The 27042-nt window shown below is 51.0% G+C and overlaps 1 protein-coding gene and 1 long non-coding RNA gene across 4 annotated transcripts; one reads left to right on the top strand and one right to left on the bottom strand.

The window, feature by feature from the left end:
- Window positions 1-760: 760 nt before the first annotated feature.
- Window positions 761-16076, bottom strand: TCEA2 (transcription elongation factor A2). 3 transcript variants are annotated; one of them, NM_001245195.1, is given in 11 exon segments: window positions 761-1058; window positions 1624-1695; window positions 3540-3686; window positions 4023-4049; window positions 4052-4177; window positions 4895-4951; window positions 6362-6495; window positions 11486-11576; window positions 12670-12775; window positions 13396-13458; window positions 15862-16031. In NM_001245195.1, coding segments are annotated over 9 exon segments (687 nt in total). In that variant the 5' UTR covers window positions 15931-16031; the 3' UTR covers window positions 761-1058; window positions 1624-1695; window positions 3540-3672.
- An 8026-nt stretch (window positions 16077-24102) lies between these two features.
- LOC115497933 (uncharacterized) lies at window positions 24103-26567 on the top strand. Its single transcript, XR_005982305.2, has 2 exons — window positions 24103-24732; window positions 25558-26567. It is a non-coding gene; the product is annotated as an uncharacterized lncRNA (long non-coding RNA).
- Window positions 26568-27042: the final 475 nt, after the last annotated feature.

Below are 27042 nucleotides of genomic sequence, written 5' to 3'. Positions count from 1 at the left end.
TCTCCCAGAAGGAGCCTGATTCTGTATCTCACCACGTTCACAGGGTCACATCTGCAGCTATGGCACCTGGGCCTGGCTTTGCTACAGGATCCTTTCCTTATCTGACCCCTTCCAAGCACCAGCTCTGAGCTCACTTCAAACCTCCTCCACTTCTACAGCTAAGTGCTAACAGCTCCCACCCATCCCTCTAGCCCTTACCTTGTCCAGATCCAAGCCTCTGGGAAAATTCCTGTATTTGCAGCATTTTCCCTCCTCCTGAGCCTTCCAGCAAGCCCCTCCGAAACTCCACGCTGTTTTTCAGCTGTCAAGCTACAAGCAGAGCACAAACAGGAAAGTGCCTGGGACTGCCTTTGAACAGTTTGGGGTGGGATTTTCTGTGGCTGGTGTCACCCTGCTTTGAGTCTGTTACAACCTGGGCAGTACATTCTGATCTTTGCAGCAGCTGATGTTGGCATTTAAAGGCTCAAGATGACAAGGAATCAGTACAAAATCCAGTGAATGCTGCCAAGATGAAAAGCAACATCTGATCTCTGCCCCAAAAGCTGTTTCCTATCAACAGTACTGCCCAGCCAGCTGCCCCAGGCATGGCCCAGTGGTTGATTCCATGAGGTGACAGAAACAAGATTTCACACACCAAGGGTGTGCCTGCCAAGCCACATCTCACTTTCTGCTGCTCCAGGCCTTATTCAATCCTCATCCACCTGGACATGGACTGCCTGTCAAGCTCCCATGCTGGAAAAACAAAGTGCTGCACACACAGTTGAAATAAAAGTCAGAATCTGACAAAAATGTTTAATATTAGTTTTGAAGAGAAAGTGACCGTACTTGCTTAGATGAGAAAGTAATGACTGGGTGTGTTTAGTGAGCTCTCCTGCCAACCTGTCAGCCCATGGCTGTGGCTCTCTGCGAGGTCCAGGCCTCCCTGCTGCTGCTCTCGGCGTGTGACAATGCAAACTCACTGGGACACAAAACACAACTGCCATGGGAGCCGGCGTGTGGAGGCTGCGCTAGGGTCTGCGCTTGGCTGCCGCTCTGGGCCTTGGCACATGTCAGCAGAACTGCAAGAGAAGGGAGTTTAAACCCCAATTAGAAACCTCACTGCCAAGGGGAGCTGCAGAAAAAGGTAAGGATCCAGGTGTGGGCTTGTTTCAGAAGCTGGCAAGGGCTTGGGGATTTTCAGAAGCAGAGGCCAAAGGGAGCTCCCGTGGGAATCTCTTGCTGTGGCTCTTTGGCAGTTTGTAGTGGTATCATTTCTGCTCGCCACTGACCAGGGGATTCCTGCTCACCCCTGAACTCTGAGCACAGCATGAAAGAGCCATTTTGAAATCCTGAACATCATCACCACTACCCTCAGAGGGCAGAGGCAGCATGGAAAGCATTGTGAAGCTGGTTATGGAAGAAGGGAAATAAGAGGAGAGCAGGGAATGTGGAAGTGAGACTTGACCCCAGCTGGTCTGCAGGGATGAACCCAGGAGCTCTCGCCTCTGTGCTGGGAGGGAAGATCACTCTCTAGAGCCAGTGAGGATTTGGCAAGCACCTCTGAGCAGCAGCCAAGTGCCTGCAGCATGGTGGGTGCAGCCACCCCAACACCCTTCAGTGCCAGTAACAGCCCTGGTGCACTACCTTCCAGCGATTCCCACACTCATTGCACACGACGAAGGTGGTCATGGGCTCATCGGAGCTGCGGGTCTGCACCTGGGGGGGACAGAAGGGGGGTGAGAGCTGAGCATCACACATGGCCCTGTCCCTCTGGCCTCCAGGGATTCGTGCTGGGCTCACAAAATCAATGAGAGACCGAGGTTTGGGACAGCAAAAGGAGCTTTGCAGTAAAATCAGTCTGGTGGTTGTGTTACACACAGTACATACATACACACACCATGACCCCGTTCAGCCTGATACTACCTCAGTGACAAGTTCTGGGGCAGCATATTTCCCTCCTCATTCAATGTGCTGCCCATTTCTTGCAGGTGACTCTGGAAGTGGACATGGCCACAGCCAACCCCTCCCCAGACTGTCCCCCAGGAAGGGATGTGGCCAGCACTGCCATGACAAACCCCTCAGTCCCAAGCACAAGCATAAAAAAAGCACTCCAGTCATTCCCATTTACAGAGCAGTCCTACATCCTGGCCTCACAGGAACACACTCCGGGTTACCAAGTTCTGCACAGTTCCAGTCTGGTTTGTGTTTGAGCCATTAAGGAACTCTGATATTTAACCCAGATGTGATTGCTGCCTCTGACTGGCTCTTACCAGAAACACATACTTTACTAAAAACCAGATTTTCGTAGCATTTGAATACCACAAGGCAAATCTAGACTGAAAACACTGGTACTCCCCACACTAGTCAGGCAGAACTGTGCCGAGGAGTGATTATGGTGATCTATGTGAGTAATTACCCAATGTGCAAGAGTCACAGTATTTGCATGATGCAAATTAAACATTTTTGCAAGAATGCTGGATAGCTAAATTCTGTAATTCTCCTCCTTTACTGTCTGCTTCCAACATGCTCATAAATGCCAGCTCATCTACTTGAGACATCTCATCACCCACTAGTGATTTCACTAGAAAACAAATCAAAATACAGAAAGCCTCCTGATACGGCTATTTCAAGGACATTGCTGTCTCCTGCTTAAATTCCAGGCAGTCAAACTCCAGTCCACTCCAGGTGGAATCAGTGCTGTGTGCTGGGACAGCCCAGGAATACTTACTGGGAGCACTGGCAGAGCAAGGCCCCTTGCCTGAGCCAGCCTGTGGGATGCAAGGCTGCTGCTGAGCCAAAGGAAACTCCCTAGTCAAATTCCTGGATCTCCTTCTCTTTCCATGTGTTTGTGTGTCAAGTCCAAGCAGATGCAGGAGTCTCACCCGGCACTTGCACACGCAGTTTGTGCGCAGTCACTCAGCAGCAATCTGGTGGCTGCTGGTGCATTTTTGGGTATCTGCACATTCTAAACCACTGACTCACAGCAAAGGCACATTTATCTCCAGATGCCTGGCACGAACACGGGAGCTAAAAAGCTCTGGTAATGCACAAGGCTTCCAGCAGCTGGCCATGGGCAAGAAAAATCCTCTGTCTGCTCACATCACAGTTTCATTTATTCCTTTTGTTTCACCCATTTCATGCTAGTTGATTTGAAATAAGTTGGGACTTACCCAGCTGCAGGTAATCTATATTCTTAATTTGTACTTTTAATACTATCAACATGTCTGAGTCAGTTTCTACAGCATCTCCTCTACACCACCCACTCCTTTCTTGTCTGAATCCCAGCATTCCCAGCACCTGCCTCCAGTGGAGAACACTGCTGAACTTTTGAAAGCTTCCTCAGTGCTGCACAGCTCCAGCTCTTGTACAGGGGAGCCAAAAAGTTACACAGGCTCACAGGAACATGTGCAGAAGTACATTTTAGACAGCCATGAGTGTTTTCTGTCCACCAGTAACAAAATTTGTGCTATGCTGCAGGGCCTATCACAGAGCAGTGTGAACTCGTGACCATGATGGATCATGTCCTGTGCAGAGGCCAAGACAGGAGCAGAAAAACCAACCTGGGTGTAGGTGCAGTTTTTCTTCTTGCATTTCCCACACGTGAAGAGGTCAGTCTGTGTCCCTCCTGTCTTGGCCATTTGATGCTCCCGGATTGCTTCTTTTGTCATGGCTTTCCTGATCTCTTTCAGCTCATTACTGGCCATTTCCTTTCAGAAGGAAAAAAAAAAGGCAAAAAAAAAGCAATAAAATCACATCTGCCCAGTTTTACCACCACACCCACTACAGTGGAAACAGCCAACAGGACAAGGCAGCCTGACAGATGGGCATTAAGACAGAAAGCCTGTTCCAGTTCTGGTTTCTGGTTCATACCCAGGGCTCCGGGATGATGGGAAGGCCCAACAAACCACTCTCCACACTGCAAACCCCACTGCAAGCCCACTCCATGCGCTCTGGCAGCAGCTACTGAGAAAACTGGCAGCAGCCCAGCTAAGCCTCAGGACATCCCCTGTGAGAAGCAAACCCTGCTCCTCAGGCTGCCTCACCTCCGAGGTCATCACCGCAATCTGCTCGGGGGTGATGGCTCCGCACAGCACGTTCTTTTTCAGCTCAGGATTTTTGGAGTCCTTCAGGTTGGAGATGCGGCTCCTCACGCGGTTTTTGTATTTCATGTCGGTGTTCTTGACATCCTGGTAGATACGTAAGGGCAGTCAAGGAGCCTGCAGCCAACCCAGAGGCATCAAGCACTTCCCAGCCACCCATGAAGAGCAGGGACTGTCACCCACTGCCAGGATGGAGGTGCTGGGACACAACAGCAGCACCTGCTCTGGGAGCTCAGTGCTGGATTTGAGAGCAGGTTTATACAATCCCAAAGTCCAGGTGCTTCCAGCTTGAGTTTTTTCACTGTGCTGGAAATATTCAGCTATGCTCAAGTTCTACAACCTCCCCTTTCTCACAGCAAGGCGGCCACAAACCCCACCACTGAGAGAGCCCAGCTGCACCTCCAACCCCACAGTTCCTAAACCAAGCAAAGTCCTCACATAAGGCTTATCTCACATCAACATGGAACGTGATCCTCAGTGCTCCATCCTTTCCATTGCTTCTGTCTAGATCAGCACACTCTCCTCAACAGGGTGCACAGGGAAGTTGCATGTATTTGCAAGCAGAATCAAAAGCAGGAAACAGCACTCTGATGGGAAGGACAAATTAGGAATTACAGTCTCTGAGCTCCCTACACCACACTGGTAGTTCCTTAGTGACCCAGGACTCAGCCAAGCAGAGCTGGAACCAGACCCAGAACCCTGACAAGCTGCAGCAGAACATTTATGCAGAGACAGTCCCGTTTTTCCTTTGAGCACATGGATGTCACTGCTAGAGGCATGCAGGCCCTCGAGGAAGCACTGTACAGCAAGGATATACTCTTCAATCTGGGCTGCTATGTGCTCGCAGTCAGCACCGATGGCGATGTAGTCATCTGTAAGACAGCACAAACAGGAGCTCAGTGTCTTCCAACCAAGCCAGGGTCCCCAGGCTCAGGATTTCTGAGCTACACATCTGCACAGTTGGCTGGTTTGATTCACATGCTCTTCCCATCAAATGGCATCTTTGCCTTTGCTCTTCCTACTCTCTGACTCTTTGGAAAAGGGCAGTGAGGAAAATAAATTAATCTAGCCAGTCTGTGTCCTGTGCCTCTCTAGGATATGGACTGCATGAGACAATGCTAACAACAGCCTTGGCCAAAGAAGTTAGTTTTCCAATACATTTTACATACAATTGAAATCAAACATTTATAGGCAGGAATTGAGTTTCATCGGATATTCACCTCAGTGAGAAGTAACTCTACTCAGACCACCACCTGGGAGGGCCTGGAGGTGTGCAGCATTGAGATCAAGCCTTCCTTTCTCATCCCACCTCAGGACTGTCTGCTCCTCCTCTCTTCCACACACAGTTAAACAGCATTATACAGTGTATAACTGCCATGGATTTGGACAGCTAGTATGATAATCAACACCATAAAGGAAGGAAGGTAGGGCACAGCTGAGCTTAGGGAAAGGCTCAAGGGAACTCTTTCCCAGATTTCATATGGAAAGGGTTTTTCTAAGAGCTGTACAAAGCATTTAATGCAGCATATAAACACATGCACGGGAAGGCTAGAAATAAAGACCTCATGAACTTCTCCATCTGTCATCTACATTCCTTGGCTCCAAATTAATAAGACTCTGTAGTGCTTAGACCCCAATATTTTAAAGGGATCTGCAATGTGGACACAACCAGATGCTCAAACTTCCAGACATGCTGAGTACCTGCAGCTGCCTCTCACTTGAGATGGCACAGTCTGAATGCAAGAGGGATCTGTTCCACCCCAGATCCAGAGGACCACAATATTTAAGAAGCTCCTGTCTCCAAAGGCAGCAGAGTCTGACAGCAGATGCTGACTGGCATAAGCACCATTCCTACAAAGTCTATGTACTGAGTTACAGCTTCACTTTGTGCCCCAAGGGAAGACAGTTGCACTTAACAGCAATCAGAAAAGATCTAGAGAGTGAAGCAAATCCCTGCACACCTGAAATATTAAATTTCTGCACAAATCACCCCATGCTGCAACCCTATGCGACAAACCCTGTGTTCTTAACAGCCACTGCTTCACACATTGTCATGCCTCCAGCTGAAGCCAGGTCCCTGTGTAAGTGTCTGAAAATGCTGCAACAGCAGCCACTTCATCAAAGGGGTGACCAGTGGCTCGACTGAGCTGCTGGCAATAATCCTTTAACAAGCCTGCTCTAGAACAGTATGTCTAAGCTGAGCTGGCACTGACAGTCTCTTTCAGAATGGTCCATGAGCTGTGAAGCACTTGAGGCAATGCAGGGCTTCCCCCAGCACTTACCATCAGCCTGCAGAGCTGCTGTCAGCATCTCCCTGCATTTGTTGCGCACAGCGTCGCAGGTGATGGGGGCCGGAGGGAAGGTGGTGATTTTGGGGGTGGTCGGAGTCTTTGGAGGCTCCTGCCTTTTGTTGGAGCTAAAAGAAAAACTTCACCTGTCAGAATGTCTCAGTTTGGGCCACTGAGAGCAGAGAAGGGAGCAGCAGGTATGTGGCCAAGCATCCTGTTAATCATAATACAGAGCCAGTCAGAACACAGTGCAAAGTCATTGTCCCAAATCAACACAGAGCACAACACGGCAGCTGTCACCTCAGCACAGACACGAGCTCTCCTGTGGGCACTGCTGGCTGCCAGCAGAGGTTTCATCCATGAACAACCCTGCCAACCATCTTGTGTTATTCAACACACATCAGCTGATGCAGCACTGGGCATCAAGTGAAAACATTACTGTTAGACACCACCAGTAACCCAAATACACTCAGGACATCTGAGACCATCAGCAATCTCCCAGTTTGGCTGTGCAGTGCAGATTCATGGTACTTCTTTCCTCTTTAACTTTGCAGAACACCAGGCCTGTAACTGCTCTCAGCAGAAAGCAAGCAGAAAGCTCCAGAAGAAGGAGCTGTGCTAAGGAAAACAAAGAAAAAGAAAATGGCTCCTTCAGCTTTGATATTTAAAAAACACCAACAACAAAGTGTAGCACATAAAAGGTTCTTCCTTTTTCCTGTCATCTGAGCAAGACACTGATTACTCATCTCACAGAAGAGCACCCCTACACAGCCACACACAGCTCATACAGGTGCCAGGCTAACACAGGACTAAGAAATACTGCTTTGCTCCCAAAAATAACTCCATTTCCACCTGCGAGCAATCATGGGCACAGGCAAGGGAATGCAAAAACCTGCCTGCTGTGGCTGACTCAGTCAGGTCACCTGCCAGGGGAGCTGGATGGAGACCTGCCTGCACAATCAGCACATGACGTGGGCAGGCTGAGTCACTGCTGCGGGGTCTGCATGCAGAGAAGGAGCCTCAAGGAGCAGCTCAGCTGGTTGTGCACACAGAAAGCCCAACATCTGCACCTGGTGTTAGCCCTGCAAATACCGCTGGTAAAATATCTGGGCTAGTATGATTCACAGATTATTTTCTAGAGCTTTGTTCTTCCCCCTAAATCTAGGCAGCAGAACAGCAATTTTTTTTCAGCAGAGATTGCTCTGGCTTTGGTGATTTGGCTGTAAAATTCCCTGTATTTATGGCCAACGCCTGGTACCATTATCACACAAAGAGACAGAAAGGGAAAAAAAGAAACATCAATATTTCACCCATGGCATGCCAGAAGTATCTTTTTGAAGATCCAAGTGGCTTGACCAATTTTGTTAAGCTGGGTCTTTACTGCCAGTTCTTTGCCATCAAAAATAAATTTGTTATGAACAAGCACTTCCCCTACACTGTCCTGGAAGGGATTAGTCAGCCCACAAAAAAACAGCACTAAGCTGGAAACCTTCCGAATCTGCTGCCACACAAACTGAGCCAGATGACTTTAGGGACTTATCCTGGGAGCTCCTGTGACTAAGATCATATCCAGTGTGGCTCAAATCCCACAGATCACCACTGGGGCTACTGGATTTGCACAGTTCAGAACCTCACCAAACCCTTTTCAGAAGCATCCATCAGAGAACCTTCAGCAATGGTTCAGGTCAAACCAAAGCAAGAACTTTGATTTCTTGTTTATATGAATGAGATTATACACTCTGGGAGGGAGGTTGTACTGTGAGCTCACTGTGTTCTTCTGACATAAAACCCTTTTTTACCAGCTGGTTTTACTGGTCAGCACTGCAGGAGCTTATTAAAGAATAGATTTGTGTCCAAACAGATCAAAACATTCAAGCAGAATTTACACTGCGCATGTCACAAAAAGAAGAAACAACTTAGCCTGTAAATAATCCATTAGACGATGATTTTCTCCCATCTGGAATGTAGAAACTGCCATCAGGTACTTTTGTGCTTAAGAAGCTACACACAAATCACAGGCAGCACTCATGGAAGTGTATATGCCAGAGCATACACTAAGGAATAACCCATAATTCAGGAATAACCCATCTAAAAAATCACAGCTTCTCATGTTACATAAAATAGTTTGGAAAAATTAGACTTCCCAAAGGACAAAGGCAAAGCATACTTACTGTAAAAGGAAGGACTGAAGGAATATGGGTAGTTTGTGGCAAGGGAAACTTAAAGGAGACAAGTCCTGAAATTCCTTACAAAGGAAGATGGTAGGAGAAAATCCACAGAACGGTGTAGAAATGGTTTTAGTAAGACAGGTTTTGATTGAGAGTAAGTTTTAAACTGTAAAGGTGAGTTATGAATTGGAAATACTGCCAAGTGCAGCTGTGGAAATGTCTTGCCCTGAGGTTTTCTAGGGTTGTCAAAGAGCTTGGAAAAAGCCTGTCAGCGTGGGTAGAGGTTATGCTGTGCTAAGAAGGGGCTGCAGGAGAACTCTGAGAGCTCTTCCAGATTTAAATTTTGTATTATTTTGCAATCAACAAAAAAAGGTTTCCCAGAGAAAAATCCTGTGTGTGAACTCATTGACCTCAGTGTGAGCTCAGAACATCAACCTTCACTACAGCGAGTCCTCAAACACAGGTCTTCAAATCTGTATTTGCAGAGGTAATATTTGATTTTCAGGAAGGTTCTATCTGCAAATGCTATAGACTTGAATATTTAGATGTTTACTCCTTGGGGGTGGAAAAAAGCTCAACAAGATGCATGGTAGTCCCACTTCTGTTAGCTGATGAGGAAAGAAACATTTGCCTGCATACACACACATTATCCATGCACTGAGATGAGAGCTGATCCCTCAAGAATTAGATGAAACAGACTTCTCAGCCATTCCAAAGACAGAAAATTATTTATTAAGGTTTAGAGGTTAGTTTATAAATAGTATAGTTGGGAAACAGAGCTCAAACACACCTAGAAGACTTATTTCAGGAAATCCTTGTGGTTCACACTGTTCCTGTTAAACATGAAAAAGAGCTTGTAAATCTATCCAGGCAGCAAAAGTTTATACATAAAACAAGGTTATGCTGGAACAAAATGGTGGCAAAGCAGCAGCCAGGCACTGCAAACAGAACTCAGGGCTGCACTGGAAGAAAATGCCACAGAAGAGCTAAATTCAAGCCACATATCCAAAACCTCCTAATAAAGGCAGTTCAGAGAATCCTGGAAAAGAAAAACCTCATGCTGCCAGAGACAGAAACATTAGACACAGCCCATTAAAATGTACTGCACTATGGGTCTGAAATTCTACAGCAGAACAGAATATGCTTTGGATTAGAGTAATGCAGCATCTAAATCCACAGGTGCCAGCTCCACACTGGCTGGCTCAGAGCCTTCAGGTCTTGCAGTGATAGCTCCAGTCACTGCACAGGGATTTTTACATCTGTGCTCCAGAAAGCAAGATGAGTTTCAGGCTACGAGTTACTCAAATATTTTTCCCTGACCAAAATGGAAGGCGTAGCCAAAATCTAACAGACTAAGAGGCTGAAATATCTGAATACAAACTAATCTCTTTGGTGTCTTGACAGCAGCCTCATCTGAACCAGCTATCACACACTGAGTAACCAGTCTGACTCCACTGCAGTCTCTGCTTCAAAGAACATAGACTCTCCTCTGCCAATAAATTATTATTTTTTTAAGGCAGATTAGTAATTTATTTTGCAGGACTGGAGAAAAAACATTCCTCTCTCTGGAAGAGAGCCTGGCTCAACAGACTAACACCAGGAGCTGGCCCCTGCTCCTGGTCTAGGCTACACTAATTGGCTTCTGTTCATCCTTCACAGCCAAGGGGATGCTTTGGTAGTCAGAAGATGGAGACTGAATACACGTAAAAAGCATCAAGGATTAAAAAACCCCATAAAAGTGCAGTATCTGCAGCACATTAAGGCACAAGAGAACATCACCAGCACAAGACAGACTGCTCCACCCCACATACCCCATGGTAAGTGACAAAGCAAGGAGGCAGCAAGGAGGGGCTTTGCATCTGTGCTCACAGGCAAGGTCCTGTTGCTTGTGAAATCCCACACAGGTACGCACAGCTCTGGACAGCCCTGGCTCCCATTCTGCACTGCATCACTGAACTCCATCCTGCCTGTGAAGTCTCCCAAGTCCTTTCACTGCACTACTTAGCAAATCCTTGTTCCCATTTTATGGAAGTGAGATAACCAAAGATACCAATCATTTAAAGTCATGGAGCAGCACAACCTTCTCTCCATCAGCAGCTCTGGATTGTGCTGCAAAGCTCACCCGGAAGTGCCAAGCCTTGAGAGAGCTGAGCAAAACCAAAGAAGTGACAAGAAAGTGACAAACAAAGGCTGCAAACATGGAAAATCCTGCAAGCTTGAACACTCTAAATCTTCTGTCAAACTTGGGAAATTAGCTAAATCACTTAAGAGCCAAATCTAGGAAGCACACACCCTCCTGGGATCTGAGGCTGGGAGAAATTTCTAGAACAAAGCTTTAAATCCCATTTTTCCCCTCCCCTTTGATCACTGTCTGCACTCAACAACTGCAGTCACAGGCAGTGGAAACAGGATGCAGCATTCAAGGCATGGCAAGGAGCAAGCATGCAGCTGACGTGCCAGCTGGGGGACATCAGCCACAGGGAAAGGGAACTTCTGCTGGGATTTGTCAAGGACAAAGAAATGGAAGTTTTACTTTAGCAATGTATCAATCAATCCCATCCACTGCAAAGGCCAAAAATAATCTTCATTCTAAGGAGTTCAAAGTTAGAAATAAACAAAAATGCATAAAAATCCAACATAAAAAAGCATATGGGAATGTTCTACTACTAGAAAAGACAATACATAACCAAGAGCAAAAAACATTAAATAAAATATGAATAAAAATTTTAAACTCACTAAAGTCACTGAATTTCTACATGTGTATTTCTGCATTACAGTTAATTAATAACACCACACAGATCAACCTTGAAGAAGAAACACTTCCAGCATCTCTGACCAGAAATCTGACTGTACAAAATTCCTGACTCAGATACTTAAAAATTAAAGTAAGGTGACTTAAGCAAACTTAAATTTTCTAACAGAGCCATCTTTGGTAAAAGGGAAGTATTACCTTTGGTCTCTTGAGTTACCAGTCTCCCTGGAGGAAGATGTTGGCAAAGACAGGCTTTTCTTTTTGTCCTCATTTTTTTCCTCAGAAGCATCTATGTTCAAAAGAGGAATAAGTTCAGAACTGGTCTTTATGCTACAGCCAGGCCTATACTCATCAGTGTTTTCACACTACCCACTCTTGGCCTAAAGGTACTATTGTCCCAAAAAGAATCAGGAGAAAATGCCTTTATGGCCTTCCTGCTTCCCAACAGACCTTTTCCTTGCCTCCAAGTAGAAACTAATTCAAAGGAAAAAAAGCTTTCCTCACCGAACTAGAGAGCAATCAGTTTTCCTGCCTGGGAGATAAGCTTCCTCATAAGACATGCCTCTTCACAAAAGTTTCTTTCAGAGGCTGCTGAGCAGGGATTAGATCAAGTTCTCTCAAGCACAACTAAAAGCAGAATTTCCAGCCAACACCAGCTGAAGGGCCAGTACAGGCTGGTCCTTGTGAAACTACAACTTCTGATTCTCAAGTGCTGCTGAAAGCAAACAGCACAACACTGGAGAGGACTTTCATGATACTGTAGAACAAGTTTAACCCAGAGGTAAATTATCTGAGTCTATTCAACATACACCCAATCTATGGAGGAGATAACAATCCAGGCAGGACAGGAAAAGAGCCCTTTTAACACTCATCCAGTCTGGCAAGAAATGGGAGCCCATAACAGGGAAAGCCTCCCCAGCTGGACATGGTCCATGTCAGCTTATCTCCAAGATGGTCAACTAAGATCCTTCTCCAGCTCACCACCCCAAATCCATTCCAGCACTTCCCTTCCTGAGCTGCTGCACGAGGCTGACAGCACACATGGTGCTAATGCCACACAGAGCACAAGTGGGAGCAGAGGGTTCAGAGCACAGATATTGTTTCTACAAATAATGTTGCTAATTATTATGTGATGAGGTATAAGTTAATAGTCCTGAATCTTTCAATGCTCTTCCAATGATGAACTAGTTAAACAGGAGCTAAATCTAGAGGGATGCATGATAGGACACAAAACTGAAAGACAGAGAGGGTGGAATTGTAAAGACTGATTTGCTAGAATGTTTATTCAGATCAAGAGATAAGCTCTCCCAAAAACCTCAGCCTCCCACTGAAGGCAGCTTGTTCACAAGCTGAATCTGACGGGAACATGCTGATTTCCTTACCTAGAAGTTTCTTCCAAGATTTGATGAGGGATTTGGCAAGTGATATCACTTCTTCATCTGTGCTCTGCTTCCTCAGGGCATTCACCGACATCCCAATGCGGGTGGACTGCAAGGGAACATCCTAATGAACCACTCCAGAGCAGATTCAATATTAGTTCCTAACTGAAATCTCAAATAACCACAACAAAGTCAAAGCCATGACCAAGACAGGAGTATCCAAAGGCTTGCAGAATGATTCTATGATCCTTACAATTTTGGAAGAGCAAGGTGACACCCTCCAGCTTGCACAGCTGAACAGAAGACACATCCAATCACCCACAAATCCCTTTCCTACACACTTGTAAGTGACATTCAAGGTTAGAGTGAAAAACTCCAAAATGCATCACAGACTCCAAATTTTAATTCTGCTCACTCCTCCCCAGTGTTCTAAATATCAACATTACAAAGAACTTCTCCCACGACTGCCATCTGTGTTTGCTACTTTAACCCAGTCTTTCCTCTTTTTGCAACCTACAAACAAGATTTGAGCAATTACACACAGTGACCCAGAGCTCTTGAACTGCCAGTCCAAAACCTAACTTCTGCACTATTTTGTTTGATTTAATGTTTATTTTTATTCTTTGCATGAGGCGAGAAGTGTGATGAAATCTATTAAGTTTATTTAGACAACATTTTGAACTCATCCAGATGTAAACTTAAGCTTTTTACCATAACTGTGCAACTCACCTGCAGTAAATCCAAAGTCATAGGCATACTTTTCAGTTCTTTCAGTAAATCCATTGCACCTTCCTGGAGAGGAAAAGAGAAAGAAAATGAGTGCCTCCACTTTTATTAAAGAAATTCAGTAGCTTGGGAATAGACACAAAAAATTGAATTCAAAGGGAAAAACATTAAGTGTTCCCTGAAACATCAGCAAGTGCACTGCTGGGTGCTGTTCCAGGCAGTAGATCCTGCAACTTGAAGGCACCTGAATCATTGGAATGGGCAAAACAGAAGACCACTGGAGTGCTACAGGTCCTTGCTTGTGTATGGTACAAGTGCAGCACTCGTTTATTATTCTTACCTGGCACGCTGAACATTTTTAACACCTGATAAACACACTCTGAATTACAACTGACAATGGTTCCATGTAGCTGTTTCCTAGCTTTCATATTAATACCCCATTCTGCTCAGGAGAAAAGCTGAGACCAGGAGCAAAGGCAGCAAGCTGTGATGCTGAAGGCTTGGTCACTTGAAACTTGTTCTGTGAAGTCTCCTTACATCAGTTCTACATCCTAGAACCGGGAAAAATCTGATGAGGAATCTGTAGATATCTAAAACTGGCAGTCACTCAGAGAACTGGAAATCACTTGTCTCCCTCTAGCACATCCCAGCCTGGCGTGGGCCTGTCTCCATTCAGCTGGCTCTTTCTTCCCAACCCCCTTCCCTCACACAAGGCTTCCAGTGTTCACATTTAGCAGCTCATTTACAACACCGACCACTCCAAGCCCAGTTGCAGCACAAGGCCTGCACAGCCACCATTGTAGGGAAGCGAAGTGTCTGCACTGCCAGCCCTGTCCTCACATCCCGTCCTCCCTACGCAGAAGGGCTGCTTCCAGCTCATCCCAGGAAGCAATCCAGCTGCAATCCACCCTACAGAACAGATGCCCAAATCAAAGCAGAGTCAAAGCTTTCAGCGTGCACACAATCAACTCACACCAGCATAAACCACACACATTTACCGTACCCAGAAGGACTGACTTCCCCCTCAGACAGTTTCACACCTTCCCATTCCTCCAGCCCTGAACACCCGAAGTGACCCGGTGTGACTCCAAGTACAATGGCAGCAAATGAGGATCCACGGAAAAACTAGAGCAACAAACTCTGGGAAACTGTCCTGCAGGAAGAGCTCTAAGATTAGCCAACACAGAACATGCTGCAGTTCAGCACTGTCTCAAATGCCAGCCAAGAGGAAATGTTGTATACCCCTCCTGTAAGAAGCTGCTTCTTTCCCAATGAAGCTGGAAGCAAATTCTGCAAAGTTGCTCCTTTCCTATTTCAACACAGATGCTGAAAACCTGCCATCAGCAAGAACAGACATCACAGGCTGTTCTTTAGCCCAAACACACTTCCCTGGGCCGTTCCAACAGCGACACAAGTGACAGTGCTTGCTCTACCCACGGCTGACAGGATCAGTCCAACAACCGAAAGTTCCTGTGATAACACCAGCATAAATGATAACTGTGATGTACCCAGCATCCCAACACAGAATACCACACTCCTCTAATGCCTCCTCTTCCTCACCCATCATCTCCCACTCCCCACAGCCCTTCCCAACCCCAAAATCCCTCACCCCCACCCCAAACACAGATGTACAGCCTACCTCCTTCACAAACCCTTGTCAGCTTTCTGACTTAGCATTTGCATGACATCGTGTTCCTACAAGCACTGATATATCCCCCTAAGCCGGAACATACCGGCTCCTGTCCCCCCAGGCTATCACACGGGTCACAGCACACCCTGTGAGACTCCCGGAGTGCAGACAGCAGCTTGGCCAGCCCTCCACACTCCAGAGGCCACGGCAGCGAGCAGCAGCGCTGGTGTGGGATGCAGATGCAGGGAGCAAATCCATCAGCACCGGGGCTTTACCCGAGGGCAGACCGGGGCCTCAGGCCGGTGCTGGTGGGGACTCCCCTCCCAAAGGGCTCCCAAGGGGCAGGGGAGAAGGGCTGGGGATGCTCTCCAGGAGGAGGGCGGGCAGCACACGGTGAGCCCCGCAGTGCTGAGATGTGGGCTGGGGATGCCGGACGCCTGGCGTGGGGGGCTCAGGATGGGGACTGGAGGCTCCCACAGCATCCAAGGGGGCACACAGGGCTGTCCGCTCAATACCTGGCAGTGGGTGGATCCCACACCTCCGCAAAGGATGGGGAAAGGAGAAAGCGGCAGGGCCTGGGGGAGGGAACGCCACTTTAAAGGGGGAGCGTCTGCTCCAGCACGATGTAAGGACCGGGGCGGCACTGAAAGAGAGGCTCCCAAAATGGGGTCTGGGGAGGGGGACGCCCCTGACAATGGCGCCGAGGAGGGGGTGCCCCGGCGTGGCAGAGAGGAGGGGATCCTGCGGAAAGGAGGGGGCGCGTCCGCCAGACAAGAGCCGGGGCAGGGGGCGGCCCCCCACGCCAACGGGGCTGCGGGGGCCCTGCCGACGCCACTCACCGCGTTCTTCTTGGCCACCATCTTGTCCAGACGCCTGGCAATGCGCACGATCTCGTCCTCCCCGCCCATCGCGCCTCTCCCCGGGATCGGTGCCGGGGCCGGACGGGGGTCCGGGCGGGGGGAGCTGCGTTCGGTGCCCGGTGCCCACCTCAGCCCCCGGTGCCGCAGTCAGGGCGGGCGCACGCGGGGCACGATGGGAGTTGTAGTCCTCGGGACGCCAGCTCCACCCGCCGCCTGCCGGAGTGCAGCTCACGGGCGGGACTTCACCTCCCAGCGTGCCCCGCGGCCGTCTCTCGCGGCGCCGCCCGGCCGCCGGGGGCGCTGTGGGGGCCGCGGTTCGCCCCGCGGAGGCGCTCGGAGCGGAGCCGCGGCTGAGGGACCCCCGGTCCCGGCCGGGGGCTGTGCCACGGCACGGCGGGAACTGCCGCGTCCCAAAATGCTGCAGCGGGGCCGGGAGGCCACGGAGATAATGAGCACTCTGCAGTGGAGACAGGCTGAGAGCTGCGGGGTTCAGCCTGGAGAAGAGAATGCTCCTGGCAGAGCTTTAAAGCCCCTTCCAGTGCCTAAAGGGGCTCCAAGAGAGATGGAGAGACTTTGGACAAGGGCCTGCAGCGACAGAGCGAGGGGGAACGGCTTCACACTGACTGAGGTCAGGGTTAGATGGGGTATTGGAAAGAAAGTCTTCCCTGTGAGGGTGGTGGGGCCCTGGCACAGGGTGCCCTGAGAAGCTGTGGCTGCCCCTGGATCCCTGGAAGTTTCATGGATGGCGCTTGGAGCAGCCTGGGATAGTGGAAGGTGTCCCTGACAATGGCAGGGGGTTGGAACAAGATGAGCTTTACAGGCTCCTTCCACCCCAAACCATTCTGTGGCTGTGACTGTTGTCTGTGGCTGTGCTGAGCCCTCGGAGCAGTGCTGGATAAACTGCTGGATAAAGTGGATAAATGCTCCCTGGATAAACTGAGGTGTGCCCCTCATACGGCCTTGGGGACTGGACAGCAGTCAGCAGTGGCGAGAGGATGGGTGTTTTTGGGGGGCCAGGCTAGACCCCCTGTAGATGGCAGTCGCACACTGTGCGAGGGCAGCGCATCCCCCGGGAGCTGCTGCTGAGCGCTGTCGCTCCCTCAGCTGGTTCCTGGCAGAGGGAGAACTCCCATGCACAGCCCTCGCCAAGCGCCGATGTTTCGGAGAGGGCCCTGACTGTACTGGTGAAGAGCGGCCGTGTCCTGCCCCGATGGAGCTGCAGATCATGTGGAAGCACAGGGATATGCTACGTGTGGCCTCAGGATGCGCAGTCAGGTCTTGGGAACCAGAATTCCCAGTGCTCATCTCCAACTGCACTCTGTCCTGGGGCAGGCTGAGTCACTGAGGGCATAATCTCAGAATCACAGAATCACAGAATTGGTAGGGCTCAAGGGCTTGGAGATCATCCAGCCCCCCTTCAAAGTCAGAGTCACCTAAAGCAGGTGACACAGGAACTTGTTCAGATGAGTTTCAAATACCTCCAGAGAGAGAAGCATTGAACAGATCAGTGCTAAAGCTCTGATGGGTGGCTGATCCCCAAATCTGCCCACTAGCAAGCTGCCTGCTGCTGTTCTTTATAGCAATACCATGGAGATTTATAAAAATACCACAGAGCTCTGGGATCCCCTTTAGCAAGAGCTGCACCCTGGATATGTGAGACACATGGCAGTTCATCCCTAAAGCAGCAAAGGTGGTCCCAGACCAAAAGTGAGCACTGGACCCTCTCCCTAGCATGACACCTTGAAACTTCTTGGCTTGGCCGTGTGTTTGCGAACACAAGTTCCCTCCACCCCACAGTCTGGAGCCCGTGCAGCACCTGGAAATCCTCCAACCCCTGGCAGGGTCCGGCTGTGGAGTCAGTGGGTGCCATTTTGGAGAGGCCTACCTCTGTTAGAGAGGAGGAAACAAGTCCCAACAAGGGCACCTTCTGGAAATGAGCAGCTGCCTGTCCTGTGTGTGGGGTCGGGTCACGCCGGTCCTTGGCATCAGAGACACGCTCAAGCAGCACTGCTGCCACTGGGAGTGTGGCTTGTGCTGCTGCAACGCAGAGATGGCTCCTGACCACAAGTATGGCCGGGGACGTGTCTCAGATTCCAGAGCACACAGTCACTGATGCCAAGCACCATCACCCCGTCGCTCCCTGCCTTGAGCAGGAGCCATCTCCCTGCCAGCGCTGGCCTCCCGCAGTAGCAACCAGCCTCACCCAGGGCCCACCACTGCCTGGCAGCAGGTCCCCAAGGGACTGAATGGCATGAAATCCTCACGCCTGCAGCCCTGTGTGCCTGCTGGGCATGTCCCCTGCCCCTGTGTGCCCGTGGGCACGGGCCAGCTCTGCAGCCCAAGCCCGCCAGGCTGTGGCTCTGCTCTTGCCAAGGGTTAACAGGACACAACAGGCCAGGCGCTTGCAGGGCAGGGAGGGTTTCTGGCTGACCTTGGCTGGGAAGCAGCGGTGGCGTGGCTCAGCCCTGCCCCCCAAGCGTGGAGCCGGTGGCCAGAGCGCTCCCCAAGCCTGGGTGGAGGTAGACCCAGAGGAAACTCCACCTCCGCGGGAGCTAAGCTGCTATTGCAGGAATTCCCAGAGAAATTCCCGCTTGGGGTGATCTGTCAACGGATCCAGGAACTTTCTTTTACCTCTTGTGAAAGCAGCTACTTGAAAGTACTAAAAACAGAGAAGGGGGGAGTCTGTCAGGGAGAGGTTAGGGTTAGGGTTAATGGTTAGGGTTAGGGTTTGGGTTAGGGTTAGGGTTTGGGTTAGGGTTAGGGTTAGGGTTAGGGTTAGGGTTAGGGTTAGGGTTAGGGTTGGATTAGGGTTAGGGTTAGGGTTAGGGTTAGGGTTAGGGTTAGGGTTAGGGTTGGATTAGGGTTAGGGTTTGGGTTAGGGTTAGGGTTCGGGTTAGGGTTGGGCTTAGGGTTTGGGTTAGGGTTAGGGTTAGGGTTAGGGTTAGGGTTTGTTAGGTTTAGGGTTAGGGAGAGGCTGGAATGGGGCTTTTGCTTACCCCTGCACACCAAGAGACTCCCTGAAAGTCTCTGTTGGTGGTGCCTCGCTGGCAGCTGCCCTTGGCAGGCAGATCTGGGAGAGCCAGGAGAAGTTTGCTGCAAAATAAAACCCCACAAAATCTCACCTGTTTTTTCCACTGGGCTACTGTATTTCCCATGCGACTCTCAGCAGATTTGAACGCAACGAATGGGCTGGATCAAGTTGCTTCCACTGTGCCCAGTAAGTTCCAGTCATTTGGAGATCAGCCATCAAACCCCACCCTTTCTCTGCTCCCAGCCACCAGAGGCTTTGTCCACTTTTGGAAAAAGCCGAGATGAGAGGTGCTCCTGGGCCTGCCTTGTCCATCCCCCCACCATAAAACCCACAGGGAAGCTCTGTCCCGCGACACGCCCTAACCTCAGGGGTGCTCAGATCTCCAGGACCTCAGCAGGTCACTGTTTGGAGGATTGGCTGTCCTGGGTGACACACTGGGCTCTGAGCTGGTAATGAGTGATCCTATCCAGAGAGCAACAATCAGTAGCTGGGAGACACTGAGGCAGGAGATGGGAGCAGCTGCCGTAGGCTTTGCCAGAGCACCACTTATTTTGGGGAGGGGTTTTGATGTGTCTCCCCTCCTTTTCACCCTCAACCTGCCTTTGCTGGAGGGCTCCTGACTTACCCTCTAACCATGCACTTGTGCCAGCCCTGGAATGGAGTCAGGAATCTGCCTTTTCTTCCCCTCCTTGCTGCAGCTGTCTGATGTCCTTAATCTCCTAGCCCTGGCACTGGGGACATTTGACCCTAGAGCAGTCAAATCCTCCATTCAAACACTTAGGAAACCTGGAGAATGTGGCATGAATGGTGACTTCCATTTCTGTTTATGGACCATCCTGTTTTCTCTGAGGAGCCAAGGGTCCTCTTCACACCTCCTCTTGTGGCACAGGCTCTCCTAACACAACATCATGGTTCCCAGGAGACATTTTAGATCCATCCATGGCATTCTGGAAGAGCAGCCCACAGGGGCTCCATGTCCTCCACTCCCTACATCCCCCCCACAGCATGGGTTCTTGAGCTGCAGGTGAGGTGCCTGGGGACACTGCCATGTGGACCTCCTGGGACAAGTCCTACACCAGGAAAAGCTGCAGGATTTAGCTACAGTGGGCAGCAGCTGCAAGGGGAAGGTGGCCAGGACCACCCTGTGTGTTAGCCCAGCCTCTGCCACCCTGAGAAATGGGGAGCATGGAAGGGAGGATGCAGAGGAGATGATGGCTCCCATGGGCCCCACTCATCGTGAGTGCCAGGGTGGAGTTTGGACCTCCAGCTTTGCAGATGCTCTTCTGAGACATTTTGGATTTTCCCTAAACCTCTTTCTCCTAACGATTTTAATTATACTGGCTGCTGTTCAAAACAATAATGACAGGGAGAGGAATAAATGCTAAGCAGCAGCCTGTCACGCTTCATGAGATACCCCTGGGGGACACTGGCCAGACAAGCAGCCAGCCCAGAGCCATGCCAGCCGAGGGGGTGCAGGCTGCCACCCCACATCAGCCACCAGCAGTTTCTGGGGTCTAGGCTGGACTGTGTGAGCGTGAGACCTTGTGCAGGCATTCAGGTCTCCTTTCTCTCCCCCTCTCTGTCTCCTTTTATTCACCTCCATAAAACATAGGAAGTTCAAGCCATTCATTTTGCTATTTGTGTCTCCTTCCCCACGCCCCGGTTCCCTCCCTTGCCCCCTGCAGCCTCTCCTCTCACTGCTTGCCCAGCATCCTTGACCCTGAGAAGTCTGATGTGTATGCACTTCCCTTTTGGCCCATGGAAAGCACCACTCTGAACTGGTGCCTTGATAAGTCTGCTGTGGGAAGGCAGGGGCTCCTGGGCTCCCACACAGGGCTTTCCCATGTAGCATTTCCTATGCTGTCCCTGCTCACCCATGCGATCTGCAGATCTGGGCAGTGGGAAGCTCTCTGGATGGCAGTGCCCCTCCGTGGCAGCAGGTCTGACCTCCTCGGCATCTCGTGACTTGCTCTGTGTCAAAAGCCACAGTGGAGGCATCTTCCTGAGGAGGAGGAGGAGAAAAATGGTTGATTTCTCATGGGGTAACACGGTACCACTCAGTTCAGCCACAGCAAAGGATTGCAAAGGGCTCTAACACCCCAGCCCCTTCCTCTCAGTGCTTTTGCAAGCAGAGCTCTGATACTGTCTCCCCCAGCGTTTGGGATCAACGGGACCTGTGTCCTGTCAGCAAAGCAGCAAGGACGTGGCAGAGCACACAGGATTTGGGTCAAGACCTCCGAGGGGCTGGAGACAGGGATTGACTGACAGAGAGGGAGGAAGGAGAGGCTCAGCGCGGAGGGTTGGGGCCTTTTCTCTGGAATAACCTCAGCGGCTCAGCCGTGGTTTGCCGGAGGGCAAAGGCAGCGTGTTCCCTCCTCAGTGCCCCCATCGAGCAGAGGCAGGTCACGGCTGTGCCGTGCCCTCTGCTCCCGCAGCGATGGCAGCACAGATAAGGCCCTTGTCCCGCTTATCGCCCCATCAGCGGCTCTGCCGCGGCCCCGCTGCCCCAGCGCCGAGCGCCGAGCCCTGATCTCATCAGCGCGCCGCACACTTGCAGCTCGAACAATACCCAACACAATTCCCAGAAATGCACAGCCTCCTGCTAAAGCCTCCCCGGGGGAAAGCATGCCAGCCGGCCTGTCGGCACCGGCGCAGCCATCGCTGCCAGCCGCTGGCAAACGCGGCCCGCAGGCCCCTCTGCGAACACGGGGCTGGGCTGGGCGGGGCGGAGGGAGAGGCCCGGCTCCAGTCCCTGGGGCCACCCATGAGCTGCCTGTCCTCAGCAAGTCCCTCTCCCTCTTGCTGTTTGTGACCAGGTGTCTTGCCCTGTCCCAGCCACCCTATGCAGCCCCTGCCAGCTCTGAATGCCCACTCAGTTCGCAAAGGGGATGAGATGCAAAACTAGGCCCCAGCTTAGGGAGGGAGGATACAAGCAGGGCCATGGACACTCCTCATCTCAGTGGGGACCTGCAGTCTGGAGAGGCTTTTCCACATCTCACAGCTTCCCTATGTGTCTCGGTCTGACAGAGCCTTTCCTGTCACATTTGAGTAATTGCTGTTTCCATTTCCCAATGGAATATCTGGACACTGAAGCAGGCATGGCTGGATGCTCAAAGCAGGTATGTGCCTTGTCTGAGCTGAGCTGGAAGTGGGAGAGGGCCAGCAAGTGGCATGGCCATCCTTTCTCCAAGCACTTCTGAAGCCCACCAGCCTGTCTTCTCCTCACACAAGGCCAGATGTACCAGGGAAGCAGCACAGTACAGCAGCAGAGCTGTCACAGTGATGCAGCAGGCACACCAAATCCCCCTGCAAAGGATGCAACGCCAGCACCATTCCACATGAGCGAAGAGCAGCACCTGGGATGGCACAATGGCATTCCCAGTGCAGGAGGATGAGCCTTGCAGTACCCCAAGTGAAGGAGGACCTGCCTCCCAGTGTCCCTGACACGAGGTGCATTGTTCATGAAAACACACGGGGAAGTCCAAGGAGGACAGACTCGCTGGCTGCGTTGGGCTTCCTGCCTCCTGGCCCCGGCCGCCGCCTGACATCATCGCTCCTGGTGGGAATGGCCACCCTGGCCCCACTCGGTCCCTGACATTAGCCAACAACTTCCTGACCTCCTGTCCGGCTTTTCAGCCTCCCACGGCCCCCCAGGACGGGGAGGCTTTTGTGCCTGAGATGGTAGAAAGATGATAGATAGATCAGATAGATAGATTAGATAGATAGATAGATAGATAGATAGATAGATAGATAGATAGATAGATGGATAGATAGATAGATAGATAGATAGATAGATAGATAGATAGATAGATAGAAAGATGCTTGACTCCTGCCATCATGGCCCAACAACTGGCAAACCTGCATCTTCTTCCTCACTACCATGGGCACAATAGACACGATGCTGCCCATCACCTCACCGTCATCTGAGGGTATGGGATGGCATGGGAGTGTGTGTTCTCCAAAAATACCCCATTCAGATTGACAGGGGCCAGGAAGGCTGAGGAGAAGGAATGTGGGGGCAAGCAACACAGGTGTTGGAAGGATGCCTGTGAAACACACAGGTGGCTTCTGTGCACCAGCCCTGTGGAGGCACCCACCTTCTCCCCATCATCCTCAAATCTGCCCAGGTGACAGCAGTGTCTGGATGCAGTGTGTGCCACATCACCCATCCACCCTGCAAACACTGGCTTTTCCAAATAAACTGATTTTTTAGTGAAAATGCAGAGGATTGTGTAAGCCTCGGGCTGTTGCTGTGAGTTTTTCTCTGAGCAACTCCTCATGAGCAGAGCACAACCTTGGGCTGACGTGCTGCAAACCTGCCCTTGTCCAAACCCGCTGCCATCAGCACTTTGCTGCAGCTGCTTCCAGTGCTGCTCTAAGAGTTTTTCCTTGCAGCCTAAACCCCCACCTCTGGCTCCATCTTTCTGGCTCCAGCCCACTGGGGATGGAAGATTTCTCCTTCCCGAATACAAATATAACTGTAATCTGCTAAACCCTGCTGTTGATCCTGACTGCATCCTCCTGTCCTGAGCTTTCCTACAGTGCCTTTTATACCGGTAATAGCACCAGGCTCCTTCTCCCATCATTGTTGACTCGACAATGAAAACTGTTTGTATTATTGTGTCCCCGAAGCTTTGCCAATAGCACATGTGTCCCGAGCTGATAGCAACAGGCTTTGGCAAGGCTGCAGCTCCATCAGATAAGAGCCTTTAACCTTATTTCTCCAGCTCGAGCGTTCCACGAAGGGCCATTCTGTCGTGAGCCTTTCCTTATCCTTCCCCTGAGCTTGCAGATCCACGGGCTCCATGGGCCAAGGAGAGGGGTCGCTGGCAAAGGGCAGAGGTGGAGGTGTTCAGGGCAAGCAGCCTGGGAAACAGCCTCAGCTTGGGTGAGAGAAGAGCCCAGAGGGGAGATGGAAAGAGAGAGCTGCTTTCCCAGGCAATTTAAGGGCCAAATGCACGGCCGTCCCTTGTCCCCTGCCTTCCTCAGGGACCCGCTCCACCCCGCCGTGCTGCACCTTGGCTCGGCTCCCGCGCACAGCAGGAGCGAAGTGGAGGAGAAACGCTGGAGCCCGGAGGCCCCGCACGCTCCCGGCTGGCCCACGAACAAAGCTTTCCCTTGGAGCCCTTCCCTGCCGCCTCCCTCCTGCACTCCCCCAGCCACGGGGATCCCCGGCATCGGCACAGCCCTGGGGGTCCGCAGCACCCTCCTCGTCCCACCCTGCATCCCTGTGCCAAACCCCTCCGTGACTGCTCCCCGCATCCCCGAGCTCCAGCTCTGCTGCTGGGGGATTTTCCAGGCTGCAGCACAAAGGATGCTGTGAAATCAGAAAGCAAAGAAAATGATGCTGCCTGTGGCAAGCTTTAAAATCTCATTTTTAGGCCAATTTATGGGAGGGATGTCACAGTTCTTGGGGTTTTGAGCTGCAAATGGAGTACGTCCCCTTTCCCTTCCCCTTAATGTCCCCAGTGCAGCAGCTAAAAGCAAAAGTTGTTCCTCTGCTGGCAAGGAGGGAATGCTCTTAGGTCCTTCTCTTTATTCTTAGTGTTCTTATTGTAATAATAATTATTATTGTTGTTGTTGTTGTTGTAATTATTATTATAATTCTCTCTGAGGATAGAAGCACTCTGTCAGAGATACATCTTGCCCTTTGCTGGGGAGACTGTTGTCTCTGAAGGGGCTGAGGAGAAGCTGGGTCACCCCATGCTCTGTACAGGCCTTCTGTGACTGGAGAAACTGAGGCATGGAGCCACAGCAGTATCTACCCCACTCTGAGCCGAAATTCCTCTCTTCCACATGTGTTTCCCTGTCTGTGTGAGGTGAGGTTCTCTCAGCAACATCCTCATTCTTTCTGCTGGGCAGCAAAAGCCTTGGCGAAGCACAGAGGTGGCTGTGAGACCCTGTGTGCAATGTGGTGGGCTGCAAGCTTTGGCAAAGGTTGTCACTTCCAGGGATGCTGCAAAGGGCTCCTCCTCCTCCAGGCCTGGTTGTGGTGATGCTCAAAAACCAGGCAGCCACCTTCCTGTGAGCAAAAAGCAGCCAGTGCTTGGAAACCCCGAGCAGAAAGCACTGGGCTGGGGGCTGTAGGGGAAGTGGAGAGAGAAGGGAGGGGAGAGGAAAGAGGGGGAAGGGAATAGAGGTGCATGGCACAGCCAGCAGCCATCTGCCATCTGCTGCTGCCTGTGGAGGTCATGCCTCATGCTAAGTTAAACCATGTCAGGAGCCACGGCAGCTCCTGAGAACAGCAAACCTTTCCTAGATGGAGCTGTCCTGTGCTGCTGGATCAGCCATCCCAGCGAGAGAGAGGATGGGTGACCCTTCTGCTGCCAGCCAGGGGACTTGATGCCCACAGTGGTGCCACCTCCCACTGTCTCACACGGCTGCAGAGGTTGGGAACACACAGAGCACAGCCCTGTGAGAAGGGTGTAATCAAAAGGGAGACTGCACTTCTCCTGGGGATCACATCTTCTCCTGGGAGTCCCCAGGGTTCAAGGCCATGGAGAGGGGACATGCTGGAGCTGCAGATGGCTGTGTTTCTCATGGGCATGTGTGGCTGCAGGGCCACAGATGAGCAGCTCCAACCTACCTCCCAAAAAAAAATCCAGGCTCAGAAATCTTTCTAATTGCAATTTTCCTTTCCTCAGCACCCAAAAGGAGGTCAGGCATCCCGAGGCAGCCAGCCTGGGCATGCAGAGGGAGCAGGATCCCAGTTCTTGGCTGCATCTCCTGCACAGACACCAGCAAGCAGCGTTTTCTGCCAACTGAAGCGATGGAAGCAGCGAATAACCCCGGCATGCCCAGGCTCTGCACAGCCCAACTGTCGGCCAGCTGCCTGTTCCTGGGAGGACACAGTGCCACAGGCAGGGAGCATTTTCTTGCTATAATCAAGAAAAGAAATTGTGCGGATCAGAGCAGCTGAATGGCAGCCAAATCTGCTTCTCGGCGGCTTTTCTACACTCTGTATTCATGTATTTGGCATGACTAGCTCTGCATTGAGGTAATTCATTAATGCTCAACCAAAAATGTGTTTATGGAAGTCTTGAAATAGTTGGTAGAAGTGTAAGACTTTCCTTCCTAAAAGCCTGGGCTCTCTCTGTGATGGGAACTGGGTATTAAAGCAACGAGTGCTGCTACAATCAGCTGCCAGGGAAGCGACTGCAGGCAGCGTGTGCCCTGTGCATTCTGGCTTGCTCTGATCTCCTTGTGCTAAAGCCTTTCCCAGGATTTAGTGTCCATAAGCACCACGGGTGGGATTTGCATCAGTTCTGCTCATGCCTGGGGTGTGGGGACCTCACCCCAGGTTTCACAGAGAGCAGCTTAGGGAGCAAACAGGATGATGTGCCTGGAAGTGCAGCACTCCGAGCTGATGGTAGGACCAGAGAGTTGGCTGGACCAGAAGGGACTGTAGCAGAGCAAAAGCAGGGGAAGGGGAGGTAGGACAGCCCTGGGGAGACCCAAGGTCTCTGGCCATCACCCAGGAGGTGAAGTGGGTGCACCCATGCAGAGCAAACAGCTTTTTTAGGGTAGCTGTGGGTTTCGCTGCTCGCACAATGGATATCGCTGTTGTCGTTCCAGTTATAATCCTGTATAAATAAGGCTGACCTCTGGTTATTGAAAAGAGCTGAAAATAAAGACAACTTTCTCTGCTTCCTCAGATGCAGAGTCTGATTGCCAGGCTTGGCCAACACAGCCCACACCGTGCTCCCAGCTCAGCCCTGCAGCTGCTGGGGACCTGCGGCGCGGTTGGCAGCAGGGCAGAGTGGCAGTGAGCACCCAGGCAGAGAGCCACTGTGGCCCAGGACACCTTCCCACTGTCCCTGATGCCCTTCACTTGTCAGAGGGAGCTGGCAGCCAAAAAAAAAGAGCACATGAGCAGAAAATAGTTGAGCTGGGCATTCCCTGGACTGGGAGTGGCACAACCGCCCACTTTCCCCCACTTGGGTGGGAGTTTGATCCCTGGATGGGGACACAGGGGATTTGTCACCCTTGTACAGGCACATGGCTGCAGCCAGGATGCTCCTGACACAGATGCTGAACCACAGCTGCCTCACTCGACACTTTCCAGCTTCACCTGACCCACTGAACTATTTGTGCCTGAGGAAACCGGGCGCGGAGCTGGAGCGAGGGAG

The sequence above is a fragment of the Taeniopygia guttata genome, chromosome 20 (assembly GCF_048771995.1).
Source record: "Taeniopygia guttata chromosome 20, bTaeGut7.mat, whole genome shotgun sequence".
Lineage (NCBI taxonomy): Eukaryota > Metazoa > Chordata > Aves > Passeriformes > Estrildidae > Taeniopygia > Taeniopygia guttata.
Note: the sequence above shows the minus strand (reverse complement) of the source record. Positions and strands in the feature narration are given on the sequence as shown.

Excerpts from the sequence above, each read along its gene's own strand:
- TCEA2 (XM_072916878.1), bottom strand. The coding sequence starts at position 15,930 with ATGGGCGGGGAGGACGAGATCGTGCGCATTGCCAGGCGTCTGGACAAG. Across the intron at positions 6,496-11,485 it reads GGTAACTCAAGAGACCAAAG|CTCCAACAAAAGGCAGGAGC; the intron begins GTAATACTTCCC and ends TTTTTCTTTTAG. Across the intron at positions 4,167-4,883 it reads TTGAAGAGTATATCCTTGCT|GATGTCAAGAACACCGACAT; the intron begins GTACAGTGCTTC and ends CGTATCTACCAG.